The sequence below is a fragment of the Grus americana genome, chromosome 13 (genome assembly GCF_028858705.1).
Source record: "Grus americana isolate bGruAme1 chromosome 13, bGruAme1.mat, whole genome shotgun sequence".
In the NCBI taxonomy this organism is placed as follows: domain Eukaryota; kingdom Metazoa; phylum Chordata; class Aves; order Gruiformes; family Gruidae; genus Grus; species Grus americana.
The window spans coordinates 19,477,149-19,501,849 of NC_072864.1; the positions used below are offsets into that span (position 1 = coordinate 19,477,149).

General features: G+C 39.2%; 1 protein-coding gene across 4 annotated transcripts in view; it reads right to left on the reverse strand.

The window, feature by feature from the left end:
• Positions 1 to 1,547: 1,547 nt before the first annotated feature.
• The window catches only part of SLC12A4 (solute carrier family 12 member 4), a 51,007-nt gene continuing 27,853 nt past the window's right edge, over positions 1,548 to 24,701 (reverse strand). For all 4 annotated transcript variants that reach the window (XM_054840088.1, XM_054840090.1, XM_054840093.1 and 1 more), the window contains 21 exons: positions 22,834 to 22,980; positions 22,202 to 22,256; positions 21,731 to 21,861; positions 21,043 to 21,284; positions 18,961 to 19,175; positions 17,810 to 17,974; positions 17,628 to 17,726; positions 15,416 to 15,473; positions 13,619 to 13,793; positions 13,118 to 13,236; positions 12,530 to 12,628; positions 12,059 to 12,178; positions 11,197 to 11,301; positions 10,020 to 10,188; positions 9,055 to 9,250; positions 8,163 to 8,332; positions 7,851 to 7,982; positions 7,646 to 7,753; positions 6,653 to 6,837; positions 3,816 to 3,949; positions 1,548 to 2,714 (listed from right to left, as the gene is read on the reverse strand). In XM_054840088.1, coding sequence (XP_054696063.1) covers positions 2,623 to 2,714; positions 3,816 to 3,949; positions 6,653 to 6,837; positions 7,646 to 7,753; positions 7,851 to 7,982; positions 8,163 to 8,332; positions 9,055 to 9,250; positions 10,020 to 10,188; positions 11,197 to 11,301; positions 12,059 to 12,178; positions 12,530 to 12,628; positions 13,118 to 13,236; positions 13,619 to 13,793; positions 15,416 to 15,473; positions 17,628 to 17,726; positions 17,810 to 17,974; positions 18,961 to 19,175; positions 21,043 to 21,284; positions 21,731 to 21,861; positions 22,202 to 22,256; positions 22,834 to 22,980 — 2,916 coding nt within the window. In that variant the 3' untranslated portion in view covers positions 1,548 to 2,622. The remainder of the gene's footprint in view (positions 2,715 to 3,815; positions 3,950 to 6,652; positions 6,838 to 7,645; positions 7,754 to 7,850; positions 7,983 to 8,162; positions 8,333 to 9,054; positions 9,251 to 10,019; positions 10,189 to 11,196; positions 11,302 to 12,058; positions 12,179 to 12,529; positions 12,629 to 13,117; positions 13,237 to 13,618; positions 13,794 to 15,415; positions 15,474 to 17,627; positions 17,727 to 17,809; positions 17,975 to 18,960; positions 19,176 to 21,042; positions 21,285 to 21,730; positions 21,862 to 22,201; positions 22,257 to 22,833; positions 22,981 to 24,701) is intronic.

Sequence of the window (24,701 nt, forward strand, 5' to 3'; positions counted from 1 at the left end):
GTTGTGTTTTAATTGCAGTGTTCTCACCTCCTTACCAAAGAAAGGTTTTAGAGGAGGGACAGGAATGGAAGATGACCATTTGATTGCCCTCACAGAAGCTGACTCAACTAGAAACTACCTTTTTCATTGATGTTTTTCTTATACAATCTTTTCCATGCCACTTCCAGTTGTCACTGGCATGCACCCCTAGATTCTGCACTTTGACATAAGCTAAACCTTAGAGGAGCTTATTTGGAACCTTCTGTCCATAAAGATGTCTTAGATAATTGGGAGTCTATTAAATCCTCAGGGTTCACACAATGCTGAATTAGGATTTTTTTAATCCACAATTGCATAGAATCACCTCTAAAAACCTAACCTAATGTATATGTAAGGATATTCACTTGGCTTGATATTAAAAACATAATAAAGCCACAAACAGGTTACTCGGGTTGGGTAATAGATGGCACCAAAATGCTTTTGTGAGGTGGAGTTATGACATCCAAATGCATAAAATTTCCTAAGGAACAAGCGTATATCTTTCTCAGCATGTTTATATTAGAAGTTTACATTTGGTAAAAAAAAAAGTATCTCGTAGTTAGGCCTATAAAAGTCTGAAGAATAGTTTTCATAAACTTTTTTTATTGCTGCTATAAAAGAATGCTTGCAAATAGGTGTTAACTACCATGACTGCCATATACTTGCATACTATACTATTACTCAGTCCTGTAACAAACAGCACACTATTTACAAATAAGCAAGTTGGTTTTTTTTTTCCATTGGTTTTAAAATGTGAGCGAAATGAATTTTGGTTTTCAAAACCAGAGAAGCAAAGACTGTTGTTAAAAAAATAAAATAGAAAAATATCCATTAGAGAGTGCACCCTGGAGTTGTTTCCTGGCTGTCGTCTTGCAGGGATCTTGCACGCACTAGTATCATCCTGCTCCCATCACGTATGTCCTGTTTCACAGAGAGAACAAACTCAGGCTTTAACTATAAAACTCTTTAACAAGCATTTTTTTATTATGTTATTCTTATTCAAGATAAAAGCCTGGATAGTTTCTCAGATTTCTGTCTCACGGACAAATTGGTCATGCTGTCCTCCGTGAAACAACCACAAGTACTATCCCGACAGGGTTGACAGAGCTGGTATACAGACTAGAGAGAGCACATGGGTCAGAGAAATGTGTCACTCCCCACCTTTCTCCCCGTACTACTAATCCATCCCGTAGAGGTTAGCTCACACTGGTCCCTCATATAGGATTACTGCTTTCCCAGACAGCCAGAAATCTTGAGGTGGTACCAGCTTGTGTGTGTTCCATGGTTTACAGGTACAGAGTTGTACCTGGCTATTGCATATGGTAATAACTCCAGACCCGGGAGCCTTTACTCACTTTGGCACTAAGCTGGCACCTCCACAGTGTGATACGTGCCCAGTTTGGGGGAGCACCGACACCTCTGCACCATCTTCCCCTCACCCAGTGAGAAGTCGGGTCACAGCAGCGCCACGCAGAGAAGGATGAATGGGGTTTTCCTAGGTAATTCACCACAGCACACAGCACAAAGAATAGGTTCAAAGTGTATGCAACGTTTTATTGAAAAAATACGAATGTTCTGTACATAAAGTACAACTCAATGGGCTTGATAAAATCTCCAGAGACTTATTGGTTAATCTAGGTCATCTTTTCTTCTGTCTCCTCTAAGGGCATAAAGCATACAATGAAGCAGCAGGTCCCCTTTACTTGTGTAAGTGCAATCCCATCGCTATGCGTGCAGCATAGCACCTGGCTCTACAGACAGGGCTCCAACATGCTCAATGTACTTTGATGGATGGTCTGCAAGAAATTTAAAGCATGGAAGAACTGCACAGGACTGGTCCTCCAATCCACTGATGATGCAAAATTTATTGTGAGATCTCTGTTAGCCTAAACAGTCTGCATCTGCGTATCCAATACTTCTGACAAATAAATACAAAAATAAATAGGGATCTGGCCTCACAGAACCTCAAGTCTCAGAAGCAACACAATTTGTAGCAAGCTACATACATAATTTCAACTCTATCAACATAATTTATTTAAATCTCTATCAATAAATGTATTAAAAGTATAAATTCTTATCCAATACTGAGAGTTTAGTTCTGGAAATAAACCCAGAAAAACAAAGCTTTTTAAGTCCTCTCTTACAATTTAGTGTGCTCTTAGAAAAGGCTTTATAGTTGAACTTCAGCAGAAACTAGCTGCTATATAATGTAATTCTATCCCCCAAACCTAATACAAAAAGCTCTTAAAATCTTTTTACAGTAACTGGCTTTCATGTCCTAACTTTACATACAGTTACTAAAAATACTGCACATAGCAGTGCTGACTAAAAATAGGCTTAGTGTTAAACTACATGCACAAATGCTGGAGTACCAAAGCAGAAACAATAACGTGGCAGCTTCACAATTAACTTATGTTGCTAATTGGATGGTGTAACAATACTGCATCCCAAAAGATATGTATGTTGCAAATGGAAGGACAATGAATAGGACTGGATGAGGAGAAAGTTAGGCAAAAAACCTTTTTTTTTCCCTCCACTTAAAACTGGAATGTCCGTTATCACCAAGAAGGTAAATGTAGACCAAGGTTAGAAGCTTGTACTAAATCAGGAGTAAATTGTGATGACTTCTCGGCCGCCTCCTCTAACAAGTAATACTCTCTCCAGACCCTCAGTCAAGACTTCAAGAAACTCCATGTCTGTTTCCATAAAGTTAAGGACAAAAGAACTATCAAACTCAAAATACACAGTGATCAGCCTGTGTACAGGGTTTATGTGGCCAGGTTTTGGTTAGCAGGGAGGCTGCAGGGGCATCCTCTGTGGGACAAGACCAGGGCCTGCCCCCATGTCAGGCAGAGATGGTTTCAGCAGCTCCAAAACAAACCTACCACAGCCCAAAGCTGAGCCCATTGGTGATGCTGGTGGCACCAGGTTACAGTCAACACTCCCTCCCAGACACTCTCCATGAATGTTGAGTGTTTTTCAGTCAGAGTGGCTCAGCCTCTCCAGGGAAGGGTGAAGGAATAAGCATCCTCACCCACAACCTCAAGTTTAAAATCTCTCCCAAGCTGTAGTAGCTGTGGTTGAAACCTCCTTATGCTAAGAGGATAAGAGGCCCAGCACACTGTCATGAAACAGATGTTACTATTATCTAGATTTAGGAGAAAACAGTCGTTTGTTCTATGATTTGTGCCATCTATTTTTTGGCACAGGCAGTGAACGGTTGGCTAATTTAATAGCACAACCAAGGCTGAAGAGCAGCTGTGGACAGAGAACTACAGCGCCAACAGGCTCACCAGATCACAACCCACAGCTCTGGCCTGGCTTAGAGGCATGGTGCAGGTATCCCTCTAAGTGCCTAAATACCATGGGTTTGAATTTTAATCTTACCAGAGCATTGTACATGGGGCTAAGCTCCCAAATTCTGATGTGTGAACTACGTCTGAGACACTTCTCCTGTTCACTCGAGTTCAGACATTGCCCTGCCCAGAGCGTTGGCTGCTGTGAATGCCTTTTTAAACATCTGCTACATCTACTAATGAGAATTAAACTAAATAAATTTAATGAAATTTAATTTAATAAATAAATTAATTAAATCAAGATTTCAAACCTACAAGGCTTCCCCAGCAACCAGTGGCAACTTTAAGCAATTACTGCTTAACAACCACAAACCAGTACCCCCCACTCAGTGGACACTGTTTCACATATTAGAGCTTGGCAGCATTTGTGGCAAAATGAATTCAGGAGCACGGGGTAAAGGAAGATTTTCCGTATGGACCAGGCCTTGCCTAAAAGGATACAGTTTTCATCACCATCAGTGTTCTTTGGAGGACCAGGCATGTTGAGGAGAACAAGTCTGGCATCATGGGATCTATTTACAATAACTTCATTTAGCTTCACTGCTGTGTGCATTCTTCGGACATTAGACTGGTTCCTGTAGAAGAAGCACATTCAGACTTAATGTTAGAAACATGCCTCTGAAAAGTGAACGATTAAAAAGGCCCTTAAAAGCATACCTTAAATCTCTTAAATACTGTGTGACATGTGAAGTCAACACACAGTAAAATGTTTCAAACTTAATGATTAAGATACAAAAGAGATTTCACAGAGTTCCTCAGGTACTGCTCGTCCATTGGTTTTAAGATTCCTGGAGTCAAGTCTCCAGTTTACGAAGTTACATTGCTCTTCAAGAAGCATATTTGATAAAGAGGATTTACGGTCTTGTGTAAGAAGTTAAAACACATTTGCACAAAGGGACATCTCTTTGATCGTGGACACTTGTGCCTGCAGAGCCTTCCCTTCTGCAGATCCCCTCGCTCCCACGGCAGCACAGACTACACACCTCTCCAGACTCACTACTGGAAAACTCTCTCAGAGACCGATTGGAACCAAGTAGAAGACTGGTACCATTGCACTCAGTCCACACCTCCCTGAGTGCGCTTGGTTTTTGTGCGGAACAGCAGTTGACATCTCCAGAGAAAGCCTGGCCTCCTACAGATTCATAGGCTGGAACACAGCCTACAAACAGCTGGCTGGCTGTACGCCTGCTAATGGGGCTTTTCTGGGGTACAGTACGGATTTTAACCTTTCCTTCAGTTGGACACTCATCAACCTCTCTGCCTGGATATTTACAAGAAAGACTGACGACCCCAGTATCTTTAAAATCTCAATCATGCTTTCAAATTTGAGCAGCCACTTGGTTCAAAAGTTATGGGAGAGAAGGGAATAGGTGCAGCATGATCTCGTAAGCCTCTGCTCCTTAAGAATCCAGGCTAACAGAGGTAACAGGTTTAATTATTCAGAATGTATCATCACAAAATAACACCAATTATGCTGGGACAGAACTGGAGAGTATCCTTTGGGGATTTTGAGCCAGGGAATGTTTCCTTCCTACAGGAAATCATTATTTTGGTAGCATAAAAGGAAAAACAATACAGAAATAGCCATATAAAAGGCAGAATATATTTGCAGCTTTGAGGATTTCCACTTGGGTTTTTTCCTTCATTTTAATATATTAAAACTAAGTATTAATAGAAACAAATTAATACAAATCTATAGTTCAGCTTTACATGTTACAAGTGAAAGTCTTTAGTAACCTTGCTGCTCTTCCAAATATTTAGGTTTGCAAAGAAATGTTTTATATAGACAGAAAACAGAAGACACAATAGCAAGAATAATGTGTATTGTACTAACACCACAATTTACCCACTTTGAATTACCTCTCTGGAATTTCATGTTCTTATTTAATTTAGAGCAAGGACATCCTCTGCCTTCACCACATCAGCTTCAGAAAGCCAGGGACAACACAGCGGCCAGATTATGTTTACAGGAAGTGAGGAAGAAACCAGCACCAGAAACAATATACTGTCATTAACTATGTATAGTTTTGGAAAAGTAATTGAGAACTAAAGGTTGGGTATTCTCTGAAGTGACATTTAAAATTGGCCTCTCCCCAGTGATTTGAAGGTGTAGGCTGTAAGAAAGGGTTTGTTTAGTGTCCAGAAACTGCCAGAAAGAACATCAAAGCAGCGTTTTGGAACAAGAGCTTCTCTAAATGAGTAATGTTTCCCACTTCTTGTGTCATACTCTGCTTAAGAGAATAGGTTCAAACCTGTAATTAATTGTTTTCTATCCTGACTTAGTTCTTGTCAGGACAACTCTTGTAGTTTGTTACGTGCTGTTTATAATGATACTTAGCATAAGCGGCTAATCCTGCTCCCTTTAAAAACATTGGTAAGACTGCTCAACTCTAACTCCTTTTCTTCCATAATTACATGATTTTCCTGCTGTTAGTTGAGAAAATGAAGTCTTCCCTCTCAACCATCTTAATGTACTTCTAAGTTAAATAACAAACTTACAAGTTTTCCCACTCTCTGAAAGCATGGAAGAGGAAAAAGTACAGGTAGTTAACACCAAATTCAGCAGAATTTCTACAGTATATAAACTATGTATGACTCATCCTAAATCAGATTTGAATTCTCACTGATTTATGAGGAAGAAAAATCTGGAACTTTGTCAAGTACGCAAAGCTGAGTGAACGCTTCATGTAAGATGTACTACATCAAAGAGGTCACAGGAGATTCATGCGTTTTTATACAAAGCCACAAATAGAGCTTTATTTCTACCTATTCATGGGGCACGCACGTGATAATACTATGGCTGTTGTTACTTGTCAGTGTTCCTTCAACAGCAAGCCTGTCTTGGAGGGTTTTATCACACACGTGTTCTATTCACAGTCATTCAGCACCATCTCCACAGCTTCTTCCTTGCTGCATTAAGCATCTGCACTACACATTAGTGAAATTATCAGTCTTTTTTAAAATTCTGATTAGATCAGGGAAATTATCGGTCTGGTTTTTAATTGTGTGGTTTGTTGAGGTATTTGGGGGACAGGAGGTAAGTTATAATAGGATTCAACAGCTCCAACAGAGTTTGACTATACCAAGTAAAATGTTGAGGGATGTGTGCCACATTTAATTGGTTAGAGATTTCTCAGGAGGCTAACTGCTGTCTTTTCCGTAGTCAGGTCTCAATGTTTATTGCGCAGATCTAAACCAAGGATTAGGAGACAAAGGACAAAAGCACAGCACATCTAGAGTTTCAGGAGGAGCAAGCTGTTGACTTAGACAAGACTCACGGCTTAATGCTGATGAGATCTCTGAAGCTTCCCACAGCACTGCCTCGGTTCCGCTTCTCAGCATCACATTTCTCTTTTGTCCAGGTCATCTGGATGTTCTCAGGAACTGGGTCCCCCTCATCTTCTTCATCAGAGTAGAGGCTCTCCAAACGTGCTATTGAATGTCTGTCCTTTACCAGCTGAGCCTAGAAGGCACACGAATGACAAGGTAAACTCGGAGACTTTATTTTATGTTCCCTGGTTCTGTTTAAGCAACTAAAGACTTTTTGTACAAAATAAAACACACAATGGAACAGTCAGCTCAGCATTTAAGACAGCTCTGGTACCAGGCATCTGCCCTAGCCAATGATCTTACAGACCAAACTGACTTTAAACAGTTTTGATGGGTGTAAGCCATGCAGAATTTGGACTAACAGAGGCCTGGTATCTGTACAAGAAAAAACAACAGTCTAGCTCACATCATGACATGGTCTGAAACAATGGACAAGTTTGACTCAAAACTGACAACAACAACATAGTTGGACAAACACATGCAGAAAAATTAGATCATCTGCACCTTTCATAGCTACGTGTCCAAACTGGAATGAAATTTTCAGTAGGAAAACAGGATATACTACAAATTGAGACAAACCCCGGACATCTCATATAAAGCAAAAACAAGGTCAAGAAAGGGTTGAGACAAGACTTACATCCTCAAGTCATTGACTATCATTTACATCACAAAGAGGAACACACAAGTCGTGTCTACAGCATATGCACTGCTATCCTTTTCCTCCCAAACAAACCATTTCTAGCATAGTTTTGCAAGTACAGCCAGGCTATTCAATGACTACATGCAATTTTGGGAAACAAAAAAGCTACACTAAAAGTATTTCCTTACACCTTTAGAACACAGGAGTTAAATTTAAGCAGCAGCTATATATAACACTCGTAGGAAGGCACTTTGTGTCATCCACCTCAGCAGCCCGTAGCAATCAACCACAAATGACATACCTCCCTTTCCCTCTCTGTTTTTGTCAGCCTCATTTGCCTCAGCATCTGAGATCTCTGCTCCATCATAAGAGTTCTCTCATAAGTATATGCTGAGATATCACTATTGTGCTGCAGAAATAAAAAAAAAATACTGTGCTTCTAATCAAGTCATAACCAAATACCACCATTTGCATCATAAAGTGAAAAATGGGCTCAAGTCCCTTACCATTTCTACCACTTCTACCTCTGCCTCTATTCGGAGTTGATAGAGGAAAGTAGCCAAATCCTTCTTCATCTGGATGCTGTTATCATCCATCTGAGCAACAGTAAAGATTCTCATCTTGCATTTTCTCCAAACCTGATGAGGGAATGCAAACTCTCAGTATTTGAACCAATAATATTTTGCTCTATGAAACAGAAACTTATCAATATATCCACTCTTATTTATCAATACAGGCTCCACTACTGGACCTTGTTTCTTTAAACTACTGCGCACAGAAGTAGTTGGGTGGCAAACATTCTTTGGCTAGCTCCTTACTTTGTGCTGTTTGAGAAGAAAAGGAAGCAACATCAACATGCCTCCATCATGCACAATCCACCACACGTCAATGTTGCCTTCATTGTAACGCTCATGGTTGCTGGGGTAGAAAGACACATTTTTGGGAACCAGCAGAGCCAGATGGGCTGCAGTTGTGCAGCGAACAGTACCTGCCCAAAGGAGAAGAACAGACAGTTACTTCCAATTCTGAAAGTGTGATCTATGTTTGTTTGTGGGTTGTTTTTTTTTAAAAAAAGTTACTGAGGAAATGTCAGCAAACCATAAAAGTCATCACTTACATAAAGGCAAGTATGCACAGCAAGGCTTGTATAGACAGGTCAGACCAAATGACAAAGCTAGGATAAAACAGACTTGCAGGAACACAAGCCCTATTTCATGTTTGAAATAAAAGCAGCAAGCTTCAATGCTCAGTACGAGGAGAAAGCACCCACTTCGTTCTAATCTGACTGTGTTAAGTAACCGGACCACAGGGGAAGGAGAGGCATACAGGCAAGGAGAGTGTTCACTCCAGTAGTGGAAAGAGATGGATAGGTTAGGACCAGCGACAAGGCAGAGATTATCTAGGAAACAAATCATATGTTGCCATAAAACTGGTATCTCTCATGTCTGTAATTTTTTAACCATTCATTAGGCAGATGAATTTTAGCTGCTAGATTAATCTTTGAAGGTCTTTCATAGGTCTTCTACCTACAAGAAGTAATATTTCAAACTTAGAGCACTTTTGTGAGAAATTATCTACTTCACAACTATTACTAGAAAAAACAGACTAAAAACCAAAACCAATTTCACAAGGATTCTGTTAACATCCCCCATGTGTACCATATGTGTAATAAACATCTCTGTTCACACAGACAGAACCTTTAAAGCTCACCTATAAACGTCTTCCATGACCTTGGATCTTCACTTTGTCTCCAGCCATATGGCCACCCCAAAACCACAGTGTTATGTTTCATGCCGCCTAGTCCACAGGACTGGATCAAGTGGGCAATTCCTTCTCGAACTTTATTGGCCACAACTACTTGACAAAATCCTTTCACCTTCTCAATGTCCATCATATTCTTAATAGTCTGCAAGAGAGAGAAGGAAAAAACTCACAACCAAAAGAACTCTTAGTATTTCTCTGTCATGTGATTTCAGTGTAAATTCCTGGTTCACACGTCCACAGGTAAAACATATTTCAAAGCCAAGTTCTGCTCATCTGCTTTCCTTAATAAAACAGAAGAGAAAATAGCCATTAATTGTGAATAATACTTGTTTAAAACACACAGTTCTCTTCCAAACATAATATCTAAGAGATTAAGAGAAGGGTTTTTTGGTTTGTGCTATAATCTCTCATTCATAGTAGTAGTCAGTGATATGTGTGTTACTGTCTCATTTTCTAATCCTAAAACACTCACCTTTTTAAACCCAAGGTAACTTCATTCAGATTTCCAGTTTCAGATTTCTACGTAACACGCTGTGTTATTACATTCAGTTTACAAATATAAGCACTGAACCCCCCCACACCTATCAAGAATACCATACCCTTTACTTGTTTAAAAACTAAACCTATGAATTAGTTTTTCCTTTGTAACAGTTTTCCTGTATAAAAAAAGCTTCTGGGGAAGAAAACAGTGATGTGCTGATACTATACAGATGTAAACAGGGCTATGATGCCATGTTTACACAGTGAGGAAGATGAAATGATTTATTAACAAATTTTCAGAACCATCCTTCAATGCTTTTTGTAATATACTTATCACTACACCACACTTTTCTCCATGAATGATTATGAAACTTTTAAGTCACCTGCCTACTCACCCCTTTTTACTTTAGGAATTTGTTTAAGACACCGACCTGTTCAGCAGCCTGGGCTTCTCCATAAGTTTCCAAGAAATTCCCTTGGATCACTGATCCTATGATAGTCAAACCTTTGCCAGCTTTCAACTGAGATGCAAATGTTAACAATCTAGGGTATTTTACATGCAAATCTTCATCAAGTTTCAGAAGCACTAGCAACTGAGGCCTGGAGAAAATAAAAAGAGGGAATGTATTTTTTACTAAGGCTTTAACAAAAACACTTCTAAAAACCTGCCTCTCTCATCACTTCAATCGTGCTTGAATATTAACTGTGAACATCCTTTCTGTACCTCACACATTAGAGGGATTTTAATTGATATTTTGTTTCTCTTGATTCAAAGCAGATTTGAAGCGTTGAGGGAATTCTGCTGCATTGTTTTGACATTCATAAAACCCGTTCATGTACTTAGCTTAAGAGGCTTGCATTAGTGTTTTATTCACATGGTTGATTTTCAAGTCTCTTTTAAGCACTATTAGAGCGCACACTGTGTTCATATTGTAAGGCGGTCCTTCAGATCTATTTGGATACTTGTGCCAAACAGTTGGGAAACGTGAATATTTTCATCTAAACACAGATCCCATCTGTCCCTTAAGGTATTGCTGCACATCAATTAAGTTGTTTTCTCTCTTAAGCTATGGTTGACCAAGTATAAAAAGATTTATAAAATACTCTCTTTGGTAGATTCCTAGTCCTCTTGTTCAGAGTCTAAGAGTTGTGCAATGCATAACTGAGAGGAGGGTTCTTGCCCACTTAATCTGTCTTCAACACACAAAGCCAGAGGGAGAAATGTTGGCCGCTGTTCTGGTTTTTAATCCTAGAATGATAGCAGTGACTTCTTTGTGCCCCCTGTGCAAATTATCATGGGCCTCTGGACTCTGAGATTTCCACAGTTTTCCCAAGTTCCACTTCTGAATTCACCAATTCAGAGATCAATTAAAGATCCAAAGGACACGAAGGTTCTGCCCATGCAGGGCCCACACAGTAGGGCTTGGGCAGTGACAGGGCAGCTTGCCTCAGACTCAACACTTTTTTTTTTTTTTTTTTTTTTTTAAAACATTCTGTGCATTTAAATTCATTCACACAGACCAAAAGCATCTCATTTGGAGTCCATTTTAATTCCTTAAGTGAAGTAGATACTCATAACAGTGCGTTTTATTAGTCTAAAATTAGTACCTCCAGTTCTTTGTGTGTGGAGGGCCCTCCTCCAGTCTGAGTAAGGCGTATCTTGCTGCGCTGAGTGACAGACCCCGGATACCATCACCCCATTCCTTCTCCGCACTGTGAAGAACACACAATTTAGCCAATACATATATGGTTTCATGAGTGTTTAACTGCACACTTACAGTCATGCTACAGAGAAATCACTACCTTATAATGAGTTTACTAATGTGATACATAGCATGCATCGCATGTATATTTATCATTTGTACAGGTATGTCTGTGATACCACGTATCATGTGAGACAAATGTGAATGTTTCAGTCAAATGTATACCACAACACATTCTGTGTTTAATTTGTAATCAGCACTCCTCTACAGAGGATGCTTCCCAAGCATAAGCAGGCATTTCAATACCTGATTTGTTAAAATTCACTTACACAGCCATACTACAGCCTGACTCCATCAGATATTAACAATCTCAGGCAACCTAACCTGCAGATTCAGCTATTCAAGGACTGTTCTAGACAGACCTTTGCACCAAATAAACTGGAATAAGATGGCTGCCTTCAGGAGTTCGGGGCCTGAGTAATTATGTGTGATAGGCAGCAGGAGGGAGGATCCCAGCCAGGATTTTTGATTCCTGTGACTCTCAAGTTTCACCAAACACCTTTAGAGGCTTAACAACAAAGCACTTCAGGGGCTTTTGTTTAGCACTGACACAGTAAAATGAAGAGGAAAAAAAAAAAGAAGTGATAAGGGAAGCCCTCTAAGTCACATGTCTGGGCAGTTCCTTCTCCAAATGCGAAGGTTAGAGATGATTCATGAAAAATAGACCCAGTCTGTGTCCTACCCTTTTCTATCCAGTTAATACTTACCCTTGGTATTCAATGTACTTGTAAATCATGCCTGCAATAAGCATAGCTACCAAAGCATAATACCAAGATGAAATGAACATCAGTGCCAGGCAAATACTCATGCCTAAAAATGAGAGTGCCCTGCAACAAAAAAGCAAAGATATTAGTGAGTAGTGGGGTAGAAAAGCTTAAAAACAAGTAAATTATTTTCCTGCTCTTTTTTCTTTAAGTTGTCTATTCTGAACTGGCAGTGAAACTAAAGCTTCCAATCTCCCCCATCCTCAACAGTTTTAGTATCCTGTTGCTGGCATGAAACTCTCAAGCCATTAAATATCTGGGTCTGGTCCACTATGAGTATTACATCAATGTACTCTTGTCTAGAACTGATATCCAGAGAAATAAAAGATGCCACAACCCTCATGGAGAGAGTTCTTCTAAAACCCACTCTGTAGATTACAGACTAGATGTAAAGCTTGCTGGCCTTTTGCTTACCAGTGATAGTATTTAAATCGGGGCCGCCAGTTTGGGGTTCTAAGAAGCGTCTGTACTGCACATGCCAGATTAACGAAGAGGTAACACATCAAGAAAAACCTGCAGAAGCAAAAAAAGTGCAAAACCTTTTAGCACACACATTTATAGATTCTGGCATGTATTACAATCACAGAAATGATCTACTGTCAAAATACAGCTGCCCTGTCATATGTGCCTATCCCTCTGATTCTTATTAGCCTCAACTATCAGTATAAAATAGTTAGAACAGTTTTTTAATTGGATCAAGTCAGATCTATCCATAACAACACTATCTTTGTTCTGTGACAAAAATAACATTTTCCCCCAACAGAATAATAATATACTAAAAACATGTTTATTCGCAGAATACTCCAGAGCAGAAACAAATAAATTTATATGTAGACCCTGAACCCAGAGAATTCACAGAAACGGAACTCAGGTTCCAGTAATGTGCTTTACTGATTTAAGATACGGTTCTGAAAGACAATCAAATTAGCAAAACTCAAAAGAGTATCACTCTTTTCTCCTCCCACCCTCCATCCCCTTAAAAAGCAACCCCCCGTTTCTTACATTGAGAGAATTGGAGCCACCATGTCAAGTGAAGCAATAAGGATTCCCAGCTCAGCAATTAATGCTGTTAAGAGAAGAGCCCATGTCGGTTCACCATTTGCTTTTCCATGACCGAAAACCTGAAGAACAGAAACATTAAGCATATCTTCAAAGTATTTCATAAGGTTATACTGAAAAAAAAATAACATTTTAAAAAACAATAGTAATTTTCCTACATACTTTTTTCTCTAGAGTCAAATTATTCTAATGGCTTTTTGTGCTTCACTGAATTGGATGTTAGATTTCTTCATAAAATTACCATATATCTCTATTCAAACTCCTTTATAAATATTTGTAGGGGTTTTTTTTACAAAAAAAAACACCAACAAAGCATTAAAATAAAAACTATTGACCTTCATACCAATGCTAGGCAAACAAGGGAAAATAAATCTGATTTCCAAGAGCATAAAGTCAAATAGCTGGTTAGTTACTATGTTCACAATGCCTTTAAGATGTACGAACCCAGAGGAAAGGAATGATGTTGTCCTTTGCTATCGCCTGCAGCAGCCGGGGGGCTCCGGTAAGGCTCTGTAAACCTGCTCCGCAGGTAGAGAAGAAGGATCCTATCACAATGACCCATGGCGAGGGCCACGAAAGGGTCCCCACCACTAAGTTCTTGTTCACTGCATCACCGTACCTGCAGAGAGGAGCAGCGAGACATCTGTATTCAAAAGAGTATTTTGACACTCACTTTTCATTTTCTTGGTCTGTTTTAAGATGTCATTTAAATATTAAATACTATATATGTTATATATATATTCTTGATTAGGAACTACAGGAAGTAATCTGAGTTACTTTTAATACACAGATAGGAAGTGTCTGCAGCCTGATTTCAACAATTTCAAAACTTTCTTTTGATTTTATATTATAAAACCTTTACGTTATTATCACATTATTTTCCACTTTCACCTAGAAAGATGCAGTTCTTAACAAAAAAAGTAAGTTTAATGCTTAAAACACCAAACACAATCCAGTATCAGAGATCCCTACAGAAGACTGGGGTTTTTTTGGTTGCTTGCTTTGGTTTGTTGTTTGTTTGGATTTTTTTTCCCCAGACAACTATATTCACAAGCATTTCATTGCTTGTCCACTGGAAAGAGTCCATCGATATGAGGGAAATTTTCACAAAAAGTACTTGTAGACTCTAGTACTGGGACCATTGCCATTTGGTTTACTGGGAACACCTGAGGGCAGAGATTACCAAATACCAAACTTCGTCTAGTTACAGATGTCTGATTGGGTTTCTATGCAAGACAATAACCACAAATGCTACGAGGAAATAATTCTTCCTATAAATACTACTATGAGCACATACACAGATGTGTGCCATCTACCTGTCTTTTAAGAGTTTCTTTGGCACGGGAAAGGGAACGTACCTTAGACTGGTCATTGACTTGGGGAACACAGTCAGCAAGCGTAAGCAAGATTAGAGCGACTCAGCAAAATATTTCCTAACATACTGTACGCTGAAATAATTTCAGGTATTTGGCATAAACTATTGACATCACAAGTACTTTTACAAAAATAAGCAGTAGTACCTCAGATGGCAATGAAGCCAGAAACCAGTTTGCAAAGAGTAATTTTGCCAAACTCAGTAATTAACAAAAAGAGGACAACGAATTGAGGAAAAAAAAAAAAATCAGGTTCATCTGGAGAAGAAAAAAAGAAAAAAAAAAAGAGAGGTAATTTTTGTTGGTTTGTACCTTGCTTCTCTAGGGAAGAGAAAGAAAAAGTAGAAATCTATAGGTCACTGTAGGGATCTGATCTTTGAACGAGTACCCCTGGAACTCATTACGTCACTCTTGACCAAAATCAGCGTCCACCCTCAAAACTGTAAACGTCCAGCCCCTGCTCCCAGGCCAAAGCTGCCAGCCCCAAAAGGGGTGCCTGGCCTCAAACCTCCCTCAGCGGCCCTTGCACAGCCCCACTCACACGGGGGCTGCGGGCTCGCCTAGCTCAGCAAGGGCTCCAGTACCCCTGCAAACTAAAAAGGGCTCATCAAAATAGGGGGGAGGGGGCAGTAGGAGGGAGGGGAAGGAATTAAGACATAGGACAGAAAATCTGTATCAAATCAAATACAAGAAGATTCCCAAAACAGTGTTTATAATTTACATACAAATATGGTTTAAAAGGCACCCAGAACTAAAAGATAAAAAAAAAAAAAAAAGGGAGAGGGGCACAAGATGGGAAAGAACACATCATCCCTGGAAAAAAAAAAAAAAAAAAAAGAAAGGAGAGTATTAAAGCAGTAAAACTTACTTATCTCTCAGGACTACACCTTCTATGCAGGCTCCAAATAATAACACACAACTGAAGTCTTGAGTACCGTGTGCTAAGGAAGTGGGATTTATTTAGACATGGCAGATGAAAACAACTATGGAAAATACTGTGTAAAGTTCAACACGTGCCTCTGTCCTACAGCATTTGCACTGCAGCATCTTCATAAGTATGTGGTAAAGCTCATGAGTAAATTAATGCCTCACTGCTCATATATACTTTCTAATATTAAAGTGACAGAGTTGGTATTCTAAGTTTCAATTTTTAAAAAAAGATCATTTTAAATGTTACAATAAAGGACATATCTTCAGACACAAGAGAAGGAGAGACAAAAGAGATATTTTAATCTCAGTTTCTGTACTAATCTAGCAGATTAAATTGACATTTACATATAAAATTATTTCCTTTGAAGTTATTTTAAACATACAGCAAACCATTACTTTGCACTTTCTCATTTTGTGGTCTCTTAATGGCATTCACATCACCATTAAGTCTTTGAATATTGAGTTTGCTATTAAACTGTACTACTACTGAATTGGGGAGTACAAAATACTTCAGGTTTTTTGGATCTGGCATTCCAGTAAAGGTTTTGACCTTGTGATTTAAGTTTACATGAATAATTAAGTCCTAAACTCCACCCCCTACCCCTGAAACGCAACTGTAAAATACAAAGAGTAATAAAAGGGGAAACATTGATCACTCTTAAAAATTACAGTGTAAGCCTTCCACTGGGTGGCGTATTAATATCTACATATAAACTTACCCATCACAAAGTAAGTTTTGACCCGCAAATATTTTAACACTAGAGCTGGGGGTTATGTCTGTGACCTGTTTTAATAATTATTACTTTCATAGGAAACACAGACTTTTTGGTACAGGGTCAGTTCCCAAAGTAACATCTGGAAAAGCTGCGCTCCCAAAAAGGTGGGACAAGTGAGCTGGGATGCTGATTCACAGCTTGGCAAGGTTTGCCAAAAAAACAGGTTCAAAACAACAGAAATGCCAGGACAGTCACCTCAGCCAGCTGCCCTTTGGGTGGGATTTATTCAGAAAGCTCTGATAAAGAAGTTTTGAAGCCCTTGCTCATATTAATTACCTTTTGCCTTGCTTTTTTTAATCTCTTATGTTGATAAATTGTCATTTGGGACACCAACAACTAGATGAAGCTGAAAGACCTCAGCTTCATCTTTTCTCTAGCAGGAGAGAAGAGATTAAAAGAGTCTTTCCTAAGCAAAGCTCCTGTCATCCTAGCCTTGAAGAGTTTAACCAGATACAAAACCTGGCAACTTCAACTGGGACAAAGGCCGTTCCTCTCAACACAAACACACACCACCTAGAAATCTGGTATGAGGAACACCCTCATATTCCACAAGTTACGTACTCCAGTGTCAGTGGAAACAGGCGGGAAATGATGAGTTGTTCACAGCTACATGGAGCTCACTACTGAGCACGCTGTTTGTAACACTTCCACGCATGCCAGCTGGGGATGTGACTGCGAATCATGGAATAGCACTAGATCAGATGACGATGTTAAAAATCAAGGGGAAAAAAAAATACAGTCCTGTAAGCTTATGTAAGATGATCTTGTTTCACTGACTTTAAAATACATACATAAATTCATTGGTTCCAGTGAGCAGCTGAGTCTACACATGAACCTTTGCACACCCACCGCACCCAAAAAAAACCCAAACCAAAACAAAAACAGAAAAAAAATCACTTGGGGACCATCTAGTGTGATTTCTAACTCTGGTTTATCTTGCCCTAAAACACTGCAGAAAGCCTATACTCCTTAAGGTCACTCAAACTAAAAGGCGCGCATTTTTATTTTTAAGGAACTGAAATTTATGATCTCTCCCATTCAAAGCCTTCCCTCATCTTAATGGTCCACTGCATCCTAAAAAAATGTATACTTGTATTCCACCAGCCTGAAAAGCTATAGACCACCACGCAGCAAAGAAAAGCAACAGAAATGCAAGAACACAAAACAAAAAAACCCAACACAAAGGAGGATGGAGAACAGCAGGATAGTAATTCTGATGCTTTCAGCTCAAGGACTGGTTTTTTGTTTTCCCCCCACTGACCAGTCATACTCACACTGATAATTTAGTCACCTGAAAGCAGTTCCACAAATTAGATACACAGTCATTCATCTGAGTCACAACGTGCCAGGACTCCACTAATTGTAAAAGGATACAGACTAATGATGTGGTGACAATAGCAAGAATTGTTCCAACAGGAATGGATTTCTGTGCATCTTTGAGGTCCCCTGATCTGTTTGAACCAGCCATGATACCTGAAAATACATTTTGGATGTAAGATCATGGGAGAGAAGAAAGCCCAGAGACCCAAGATGCCTTCTTGTCCCAGTATTCTCACCGGTCACTGAAGGGAAGAAGATGCCAACCAGCACCATGAATGAAGTAGCTATATCTGAAAGCACATACAGATGAAGGTTGTTCTTCTGGCCTGCTACATCAACAGATGGGTGATGTGCTTTCTCCAGTATCTCTCCTTTCTCCAAATAATTGCTCCACAAGTTGTCTTCAATGTTGTTATCGCACCACAGAAAAGAAAAGAATGTTTCAGTTCAAACCTGTTCTTATAACGGGGCTACAGCTGAAGATTACAAATGCAATTCATGCAATTCAGTGATCAATAAAAATTAAGACATATACCAGCTACATGAAAGAAAATTTATATTGCATGCTTTCAAGGGAATCTGTAACTAAAACAATAAATATGTATGAATAGCCTACAGCAGTCTAAGCACTCTTTATCCTTTAATATTACTAAACTTAACATTCTTTTAACTTCATACCTATTTTAGCCACAATAAATGAATTGAATATTTTTAATGAACCACCATACCCACACATCATGGCTCAGAGAATCCAAAGCAGCAATACTGACCAGCTTTCTAGATATAAATGGACTTGTTCTTTAGACAGTGGAAGAATTACAGAATTATATGATTGGCATTTGAAATTTCATTAATAAATGCTGAGTCCGTTTTAGAAACCGGACTACTGGTTCCTGTGAAAACGGGAGCCTTAGGCACTCAGCACCTGCCCAAAGCAGCTGTTCTCTGGGCTTCATTTCAATAATGAACACTCTTCAATGATACTATATTCAGCAGCGGGCAAAGAAGGAGATACACTGATTTAATACAAGTACTCTTTCAAGACATAATCTTAACCTGTCTAAAATGGAGAGTCATAGCTACAGGGAGTTCTGAAAAATTTTAACAACTTATGTTAGTATGTCTTACAATTATAGCTGACTTTCTTCTGAAATTGTGAGATGTACAAAACAAATTTAATCAGTTTTACATCAGAGAAGTACTGTATCAGGAGAAAAGTGCCATCTACTCTTTTTCAAGATTGTAAGATTTGGTTTTCTTTATTGAAGATAATTTTCTTCACTGTAATTACATTTCTTCATCCCCTCTTTCTTAACCAGCAAGGAACAGTTCAACCCATTTCAACTGCTTGGCATGCCTCCTCTTTAAGGGAAAAATTCAATCATACCTTTTAAAATGCCACTAGCAACTCCTGGAATTCCTGCTATCTCAGAGACATTGTTCATTAGGAAATATTCATCACAGTTCTCGGTGGTTAAGTTTGTACTGTGGCAGAAGAGCTTCCAAAGCTCAGAGGCCACAGTAACGTTATCCTTAATTACAGTTTTGGCACAAACATCGAACTGATCTCTTGACAAAGTCCTGTTGCCCAACATGCAAATCCTGGAAGAGAAACATGAAAACCAGTGTTATTATATGGTACCAGGAAAATGGTATCCACCCTTCCCCATAATTCTTCTTTCGTATCATGGAACATTCAAGAGGCTCTAGTCTGCTACATCATTGCTCGGTTTCAAAAGGATGGTGGTAGCAGGACAAAGACTGTGTGTCTGTTTCCTTTAAGGGTCAAAAGTGTAAAGCTGCTTTTCCAACAATTTTGGGAGAGGTATAAAAACCTACATCAGTGTGATTTATTGAATTTGGTAAGTTTACCTTAAACAATGAAAGGGAAAGATTAGGCCTTCCCCCCCCCCCCCCCCCCCCCCAGTTAAACAGAACTGCTGGAGTGGAAGAGATCTGAAGAATACTAGCATTCAAATTACTAGATACTTAGAATATCTAAAGATATTTGGAATCGCATTATCCCAGTTTCTGTATAGCAGCACTCAAATGACCCCTGACATTTTAGCTTCAGAAGGAACATACATTTCAATCACAATAAGCAGAGGTGGTTCTTGTCAGGAGATAGTATGCATAATTGCTAAAACCCTCCAGTGCCTGTTGTTTTCACCTAACCACAAATACGGTTTATTCCAGCAGTGAAAATTTTTAATCCACTTCTCCAAAGATCATTCCACTTAACATGGTGATATAACTAACAGCTTGCTGCCACTAAAAGTTCATTCAGCTTCTGTCCACAGTGCCAGAAAAAAAGTAGTTTCTTCCATTTTAATAAGTTTAATTGTTTCACAGGTCTTACCAATCACTAAAGCCAAAAAATGGAAGAGGCAGAGCCATTTTTGTAGGGTTTGCAGGCCTGTGAACTGTAACTTCAGAGAAGCCTTCCCCTCCAGAATTAAAAATAAATACAGTATCTAGTCACTTCAGCAAAAGAAAAGGGAATACAGCCCAAGGAAGAAAGACAGGAAGAACATTGAAGAACAATCCAAGAGATAATGAGGGGGAGATAGAGACATTGTTTTATTTTTACTGCTGTAAACCTGCCACTGCTGTAAAACATTATAATCATTGGGCCCTGAAGGGAGCACTTGAGGGTTGCAAGTACTTAGTTATGGTCAAAACATTTTAAGATGTGAATAATTATGCAGACTGAACTCCTTTATTTCCATTCCATTCATCTCTTGTCAGCAGTATCAGGAAACACTGTTTGCGTTTCTGGTAAAACACATACATCCACATTATTGCCACTCCAGCTCCGAGTTTCAGAAACCGTACTACATGTTTAACTGCCAACATGCCAAGGAGCACACATTGTGTTCAGAGCAGGGCTACTCACATGGCGGACTAATCTGCTCTTGGACCAAGGGAAGTTTTGCTGGAGCCTGAGCACGGCCCCACCGTCAGACTTCCCATATTCCTAAGAGATGCCCTATTTCTCAGCAAGCAGGTGCATCACACCACCAGTTTCCAACCACGAAGGCTGCACATCATGCCTGACTGGCCTGGGGCAAAGAGACCTGCCAAACTGCTTCCTACTAACTGCCATAAATAACCCAGCAAAATTCTTGCTAATATCTAACTCAACAGCTGTAGGCTAAGATACTGGATTGTCTTTGCAGGAAGCAGAGAAATGTCAGCCTCCATCAATCTGTATACTCACCATGAGGCTTAATTCTACCAGAATAGTTAAAGAATGTAATAATGTATTCGTTTTAGCCTAAGAAACTTCTATTCCACGAGCTTTGCATGTGGAAGACTGTCACTGTTGCTATATGCGGCTAAAAAAAAAAATCTGAAGTAATTCGCAAAAAAGATAGCTTTGACAATATATTAGGCACAAGTTTTATGTAACTTCCATTGAAGAAGACCTGTAGGCAAAGCTATACCCCCATCCAGAAATATTACTCACGGAAATTCAGGTGGATCAAAGATGGACTTGATAGCTCCAGCATAAATGGACAGTATGGATATTACTACGCAGGCCAAGAAGAGGGAAGCAAATTTGTTAACGTATTTCACGCCTACAAAGACGACCACTGCCATTAGGATGAGGAATACAGTTCCATACACCCTCATGTTGTTTAGCATAGCACTGGATGCATCGTGGGCACCGGATGGATGAAAAATTGCTGCTTGTGGCACAATATATGTCTGAAACAAGAAGAAAGCAAGCTGACGGAAGACAAGAACAGAACTCTGTCTATATTACTATAGTAAACTTGCACCTATACTAGAAATGTAAATGACTTTCCAATTTGCAACATGCTCTTCACCAGGAATCTTCAGTTTATAGGAAAAGTCAAGGGATAACGGCCCATTGTATTTCAGTAGCACAACGGAGCCAACTTTATCAATGATGAGCATGTGCCTTTGATTAAGTCATACTTCGATCTACGTTTTCAGGGCACCTTCCATTCTGGATACCCACAGTGTGCAACTTCCAAAGGGAAGCACTAGCGGTACAGAATTGGTCACTGAGAAACTGGAGACCTTCTGGTTTCTACCTGTAAACACGTATATGAACATGGGACAAGAATAGTGTGGTATTTTCTATATGCTATTTGTCTTAAAAGCAGGACTACTCTGGTACTACTCACCAATAAAATCTCAATGGCACCAAGGATATACATTGCTCCTGCAAATGTTGTTCCCAAATAAAAGCACAGCCCTACGGCCCCACCAAACTCTGGGCCTAATGACCTGGATATCATGAAATAGGAGCCACCAGCTATGAAACAAGAAAAGCGAGAGTAAAATTATCATTTATTGATTGTTATAAACTGTAAAGTATTCACAACAAAAATACAGCAAAATTATACACTGTGTATCTGCTTTTTGGGGGTTCAGTTGAGGTATCTTTTTGTTAGCACAGGGGTAACTAAAAACCAAATCAATTAATCTTTAGCCTTATTGATACTAAGACAAAATACTATATATGAATTCAGGCTTTGTATCCTGGCTTAGGCAAGTTTCTCTGGAATAAAACCACATTAACAGCTTGTAGCAATTCTAATTTTTTTTTTTTTTAAACACAAATTAGAAGTTAGAAGTTTGCTAACTACACTTACCTGGAACAACACCATTTGTGGCAATAGCACTCATTGATATGGTTGTCAGCATAGTCTGGGGAAAACAAGGAAAAGGAAGCAATAGTTGTCAACAACGTTTTCTGAAACATAACTTATTCCTTGATAGCGCAAAGTTGCCACTGCATATAAGATACAATATTTCTATTTATTCTGCCTTGACAGGTCATTATCTGAAAGAAAACAAGGGTAGCAGGAATTTAATCATCAAGCTGTTGAGACTTTTGCTTGAGATGATCAGTGCTTTATCAGGTCAAATAACGGGTGTCTGCAGACAAAGCAAGATAAAAGAACGCAGGTGTCTCTCCATCTGCAGAGCTGAAATTCCAGCAAAGGCTAGTCCAGCAAAGCAAGCAGCCGTGACCTGGGACAGGGACAGAAAACAGCTGTTTGCTGGGCAAACACCATTAAGACTGTATCTACACTAGATATGGTTTGCCAGTTTAAAAAAAGATGGGGGAAAAAAAAAGAAATCACATGGCTACAAACATAGCAGAAGTATCTAACATAAATCTGGCTTTTCTTTACACATGCACCAACAACGCAGCCTCTCCGAGTTTCTCAATAGTTTCACAGAGGTTATGTCACACGCATTATTTTACCTACATACTCACACAACAGCAGCAAAGTAATACAATCAGGAAGGACTGAAGAACTCCAGCCATTCCCACCATCCAAGTCAGCCGAAGGAAGAGAATAACCCCGAAGATATTCTGCATGCATGGTAAATACACCCCCATCAGGGTGCCCATGCTGGGTGACTGAAAAATAAGTTAATTGACATTCATTAACTGGAATAATTCAAAGCACAAATGATAAAAATTCCTACAGCTTCAGTTTTTCAAAAGGTAGAAATCTGGGAAATACAAGGTAGACACATACAAATACCATCACACTGGACTTCCACAAAACACAAAGCAAATTCCTAGCAGCAAACCCACAAATTTCTGAACAAAACGCTGACCCCGTCACATCTTCACATTTGAAGTAATTATCTTCAGCATTTAACACCAATTACTAACAACGTGTATTTACTGTAGAACCACAGAGTTTCTAGTATGAAACCCACTGAGTGCTGCACATGCCAAGTAAGATAGATCCTACCCTTCTCCCCAGAGTTTACAAATTAGATTAATGGAAAACATACTTTTGTGACATTACAACTAGAAAATATTTGGGAACAATCTGGAGACATGCGTAATGTATTTCTTTCCATTCTATATATTTCACGCAAAACTAATGATTCTACCTTTCTTACATTAAATAATGTTAGCAGCAGACTCTGAATTACTTCTGACAGTGACTGAGAAAATACTAGTTGCGTGACTTCACAGGAACTGCACGACTAGCATTCAACACAGTATCTTGTAGAATTCTCCTTTGCCCAAACAGTTATTGCCAGAGGACAGTCAGATCCAAAACAACGATATCAAAATGCCACTGCTAAGGGTTTTATTTCAAGGAATACAAAAGTGTTCCCTGCACTGGCACACCTGGCACTAGCAGCAAATCAGAGTCCCAAATCTCTGTGGTTTCCTGCCAAGACATTTCATTGCTTCAGCTTTCTGAAGTTTTCTTTTGCATTTAAAATTATACAGAACGCTGAAACATAAGGGGAATAGAGAGTGTAACTTCTCAAAAGCTCATCCCTTTTCATACTTCTTTCTATAAATAAATTTGAATTCCAAAACATATTACAGACAGCATTTAAAGAAACCCATGAACCCATCTAAATAAGAAGGATATTAAAGAAAGGTGACAACACTTGTTCAAATTTGACTCCACCTAGCATTAAGTAAATGCAAAAATAAATAGGTAACATGCACTCTTACAGACAAATTACTCATGAATCAAAAGCAATGGGACTTAAGACAAGCATATTACTCTTACAGCAACAAAATGGCTGTCAAAACTCTGTTCTTGCCTTGTTTTCACTACGGAAAAATTTAGTTACCTAAGGTAAGTCAAGAGTATGTTTTACTACACAAAGCAAAAGCCTAGAAAAATCAAATTGTTGTAATACCACCAGGTCAAAGTAAGCAACCTAGGAATTTAGTGCTTCAACTTGCAACTGCACGTTATAATTCGAAATTTCCTCATCTGCATTAGGAATCTGCCCTGCCAGAGATGAAAGAAACCTGGGCCTAAGAACATGATCCGAGCAATTCTTTGTTAGAAATGCCAGGAATTGCTGACTGAATTTTTTGAAGTCAGCTTTGAATTCCTTGTGTAACTAAAGCTAGTTCAGATCAACCAGCCTTTCCTCATACTCGCTTCAACTTCGGTGAACCTCCTGAAGTAAAATGGGCAACAGAACCATGTGCTGAGGGTTTGCAACGGGCTTACCCTATGGGACCTACCAGCATGGGGATAGAGAGAGGTTACTCAGCTGCTCTAATGCCACAGTGCAAAAAAAAAAAAATCCCTAAAATTTCACTTGCCGTTTGTACAAAAATTGCCATCCTATAGAACTGACCTGATA